The sequence below is a fragment of the Carlito syrichta genome, unplaced genomic scaffold (genome assembly GCF_000164805.1).
Source record: "Carlito syrichta isolate Samal-C Ts95f unplaced genomic scaffold, Tarsius_syrichta-2.0.1 Scaffold304629, whole genome shotgun sequence".
In the NCBI taxonomy this organism is placed as follows: domain Eukaryota; kingdom Metazoa; phylum Chordata; class Mammalia; order Primates; family Tarsiidae; genus Carlito; species Carlito syrichta.
In genome coordinates this window covers 371,273-375,989 of record NW_007248725.1, presented here as the reverse complement: position 1 = coordinate 375,989, position 4,717 = coordinate 371,273, and the positions used below count along the sequence as shown (strand labels likewise).

The following is a 4,717-nucleotide window of genomic DNA, read 5'->3' as shown; positions in this document are numbered from 1 at the left end:
GGCTCCTTCTTCCCTCCTTTCCCCCCCATCCCCCCCCCCCCCACCCTTGTGGTAATATCATGGCCCAGCTTCTCTAACCAGGGCATCTCCCCCTTATCCTGTCTCCTCAGAGCACTACAAACACCACTGGTTTCCCGAAAAGCCATCCAAGGGCTCTGGCTACCGCTGCATCCGCATCAACCACAAGATGGACCCCATCATCAGCAAGGTGGCTAGCCAGATTGGACTCAGCCAGCCCCAGCTGCACCGGCTGCTGCCCAGCGAACTGACCCTGTGGGTGGACCCCTACGAGGTGTCCTACCGCATTGGGGAGGATGGCTCCATCTGTGTCTTGTATGAAGAGGCCCCGGTGGCCGCCTCCTACGGGCTCCTCACCTGCAAAAACCAGATGCTGCTGGGCCGGAGCAGCCCCTCGAAGAACTACGTGATGGCAGTCTCCAGTTAGACGCCCCCTGCCGCTCCCCACTCTGGCATGCTACTGTACTCATTCTGCTGTGACAACAGGCCACCACATACCTCAACCTGGGGAACTGTATTTTTAAATGAAGAGCTATTTATATATATATTATTTTTTTTAAGAAAAGAGGAGAAAAAAAACCAAAAGATTTTTTAAAGAAAAAAATCCTTAAAGGGAGCTGCTTGAAAGTGGCCTCCCCAGGTGCCTTTGGAGAGAATTGTTGTGTGCTTAAATCTATGAGCCAGTGTGTCTGCCTATGGGAAGGGGGAACGCTTAGGGGGTAGACCTAGCCAAGGTGAAGTGGGAGAAACTTGGCTAGCACCCCGGGAAGATGTGAGAGGGAGCAAACAAGGTTAGCAACTGTGAATGAGAGAGGTCAGGATGTGCCCTGGGGGAGAAGAGAGGCCAAGTTTAAGCCTCTCTCTCTTTCTCAACTCTCTCTCTCTACAGGGACACCTGCATCCCTGGCTCCTCTCTTACTCAGGGGCATTCAAGCCTGGACTTAAATAATACTATGTTGCCTAATCTTCTCTTATTTTTTCTAATGACATCCTGGGCAGAGAGTGAAAAGGCCTCTCCTGATTTCTTCTGTTCTAAGCAGCTTTTCTTGAAATCATGACTTGTTTCTAATTCTACCCTCAGGGGCCTGTAGATGTTGCTTCCCAGCCAGTAATCTAAGACTTTTGGGGTTTTTTGGGGGGGAGGCAGTTGGAGGTTATTGGGAGTAGGATGGAAGGGAACTGCACAAAATCTTTGCTTTGCTATGTGCTGCTTTGTGTGTATGTGTGGCGAATAATTTGGGGGTGATTTGCAATGGAATTTTGGGACCCAAAGAGTATCCACTGGGGATGTTTTTTGGCCAAAACTTCTTTTTGGAACCACATGAAAGTCTTGATGCTGCTGCCATTATCCTTTTGAGAGGTGGCTCAAAAGCTACAGGGAACTCCATGTCCTTGATTACTGCCTTCTTTTCAAAAGCACAACACTCCTCTCCAGCTCCTTCCCTTCTGGTTGGGTCATGGAGCTACCCCATGTTCTAGGACAAGAGTTCTCAGTCTCTGTGCAATATGCCCCCTGGGTCCCAGGAGGGTCTGGAGGACTGGCTCTCAGAACCTCCTGGTGCCCAGGTGGGCTTAGGGAACCATCTCTCCTACTCTCCTTGGGATTATGGCTGGCTGGTCGGCCTTGCAGGTATTCCTTGGCTGGATGGGAGAGTGCCCCGTGTTCTGCAAGACTACTTGGTATTCTTGTAGGGCTGACACTAAAAGCCAAATCTTGGGCACTGTTTTCTCTCCCTGGTGCTCAGAGCGCCTGTGGGAGAGGTTGCTGTCTCTCTCAGTACAATCCAAATTTGTCTGTAGACTTGTGCAATATTTACTGTTGTCTGTTGGAGGAAAATGGAAAACCACACTGGGAAGAAACCCCCTTCCTTCAGTTTCTCAGTGATGCTGGTGAGGGGTTCTCAGAAGGCCTTGAGTTTCCCAGACCGAATCATCTTAAGGACAGAGCTAGAGCATTTGGCCAACCTGGTTACCCTCCTGCTATTGCCCCATAGTGAGGAATCTTCCCCCCACATCCTCTAGCCCCAAGTTCTCCTCCCCACAGCCAATCCTCTTTCCTGAATTCCTTTACTCAGTTTTTATTCAAAGGTGCTATTTACCAAACACCCTCCCTAGCCATTCCTACCAGTTCTGCCTCCTTTTCAACTCTCCGGGTTTCATGCTGCCTTCCCAGACTCTGCTTCCAGTCTTTATTGCTTTAAAGTTAACTTTGGGCCCACAGACCCAACAGCTAATTTTCTGGCCTGTGGGTTAAAACAAAGCTGTGAATCACTGCAGGTTGTGTCCTTGCATCTTGTCTGCAAACAGGTCCCTGCCTTTTTAGAAGCAGCCTCATGGTCTCATGCTTAATCTTTTCTCTTCTTTTTAATATTCACTTTAAAAAAAGCAACAAAACCCCCGAGCTGGACTGTTGAGCAGGCCTGTCTCTCCTATTAAGTAAAATAAATAATAGTCGTACATTTGTAAGCTATTCTGACAGAAAAGACAAAGGTTACTAATTGTATAATAGTGTTTTTATATGGAAGAATGTACAGCTTATGGACAAATGTACACCTTTTTTGTTACTTTAATAAAAACGTAGCAGATGAACTCATGTGTAGAGAAGATAAAATTCCCACATTGTTGATTTGCATTTCCTTCTCAGCTCCAAATCCTTTCTTCGTGCTTCATAGTATTTCTCTAAAGTGGCACTCAGACAATCTAGAGCATGTGGGTGGTATAAAAGAAAAACCTGGGGGTGTGGCTGGACCATTTCCAAGAATCCCCTCTTCCCTGGGAAGTACCTCCTTACATCCCTCCTTTAATGCAGATTCTAACAATTTCCTGTGAAAACGTCAAAAGTAGCAGAGTTCTAGTCTGAACATTGCTTAGTCTAGCCAAGTCTCCATCTTAGGCATCCAGTTCTTGGTAGTCCTTAGTTTCACTGATTCATTCATTCAGCAAGTATGTATTGTCAGTAAATGCTAGGCTTAATCATTAAAAATGATTAAGACACAGTCTGTCTCTCACAGACCAGAGGTGGGAAGCAGGGAATAACAAATTCCTTCCTAGGCTGGGGCAGTTCCTAGTAAAGATTCTCTTGTCATCTCGGGGAATGTCATTTGCTACCTACCATACTCGTCTTATTAGACAAGAGCAGCTGGGCCTCCGAATCCAATGCCACAGTCTAGCCAGGGAGCAGCTACTTCTGACAGCAAATGTTGGTGTGACAGGCAAGGGTTTGTTACCAATGTATAACTCCCTTTGGCAATATACAAGGAAATAAGAACCGTCTTGATCATCCCTGACTTTTAGGTTCTTTCCATGAGGTTTTGACACAGGGTCAGCAGTTTCCCACAGAGTTCACAAGTCCATTTAAACTTTATTTATTTTTATTTTTTGTAGAGATGAGATCTCACTGTGTTGCCTAGGCTGGTCTTGAACTCCTGGGCTCGAGCAATCCTTCCGCCTTGGCCTCCCAAAGTGCTGGGATCACAGGCATAAGCCACTGCGCTTGAACATAAGTACATTTTTTACCTGGGCTAGTTTTTTTCTTGGCCATAGGTGGGCTGTATTTAAAGTAACCTTTAAGTATGTTGGCTCATGCACAGTGGTAAACCCCCTCCGTTTCATACCTCCATGACCTTTCTCAGTAAACATCCAGTTTGTCCTAGGTGTGCTAGGCTGGACGTGGCCCAGGGAGTCTGTGTGTATGCGGTTTACTTGCATTGGGCAAGGAGCACAGGGGAGGCAGGGCTGGGGAGAGGAGAGGCCATGTCAACTGCATCCTAAATAGATTGAGACCCACTTGTATTTATTTATGTATTTATTCATTCATTTATTCATTTCAGTGGCATGCTTATGGCCACCCCAGCATCGACCTTCTGGGCTCAGGCGATCCTTCCACCTCAGCCTTCCAAGTAGCTGGAACTATAGGCACATGCTACCGCCCAGCTGATTTTTTGATTTATAGTAGAGATGATGGGGTCTTGTCAAGTTGCCCGGGCTGTTCTCGAACCCATGGCCTCAGGCAATCCTCAAAGTGCTGAGATTACAGGCTTGAGCCACTGCTCCTGGCCGCCACTTGTTATTTAAAGGAATCGTTCTATTTTCACTTGTTGCTTCTAATACAAAAATGTCGTAGGCCTACTGTTTTGGATATTAGGACAAAGTTAGGGGTGAGGGTTTTTTGCCCACCCTAATGTGCTATCTTTGGGTGTTTGGTACAAAGTCAACATCGATTTTCTCATTTCCTAAAAGGGCCCCCTCATGAAGGATACTTCATTGAGCAGTGGAAAGCAGTGACATTCAGGGAGGTTTGTCTGGAGATGAGAGTACACCTCACCCACCTCCACGTTGTCAAGCTGGTGAAGCCACAAAATGGCAGCTCCATCTTGGGGTTGCTCTGGGCTCTTGGTAGACTCATAGTCCCTCACTTTACACTAGAAGGTTCTATGATCAAGCCATATGTTACTTATTTCAGATCTGACCAGTTTCCATAGAAGTGAAGAGTATCCCTTGGCCAGTTGGGGTACTGGGGCTGTGGCCTGGAATGGCTTGAGGAGTAGCAGCTGGTGGCTCTCCTGTGTCCAAGGACTAGGTATTCGTTGGTCTGTTCTGCTACCAGCTTCCCCACTTGGTAAACAGTACCAGCCTGGGGGACCTATATTCAGTCAGCTGTTTGTGGATGATAATGCACCTCCCCAGAGTATAGACAAGG

The 4,717-nt window shown here is 47.1% G+C and overlaps 1 protein-coding gene across 2 annotated transcripts in view; it reads left to right on the top strand.

Moving 5' to 3' along the window:
* BTG2 (BTG anti-proliferation factor 2) overlaps positions 1-2,603 on the top strand; it is a 3,957-nt gene extending 1,354 nt beyond the window's left edge. The window contains exons 2-3 of one of the 2 annotated variants that reach the window (XR_002482104.1): positions 111-703; positions 2,147-2,603. Coding sequence is in view for 1 of the 2 variants with exons in the window: in XM_008060459.2 (XP_008058650.1) it covers positions 111-445 (335 nt within the window). In the remaining variant the exon portion in view is untranslated. Of the gene's footprint in view, positions 1-110 lie in introns of both variants that reach the window. The other variant, XM_008060459.2, reaches the window with a different exon arrangement.
* Positions 2,604-4,717: the final 2,114 nt, after the last annotated feature.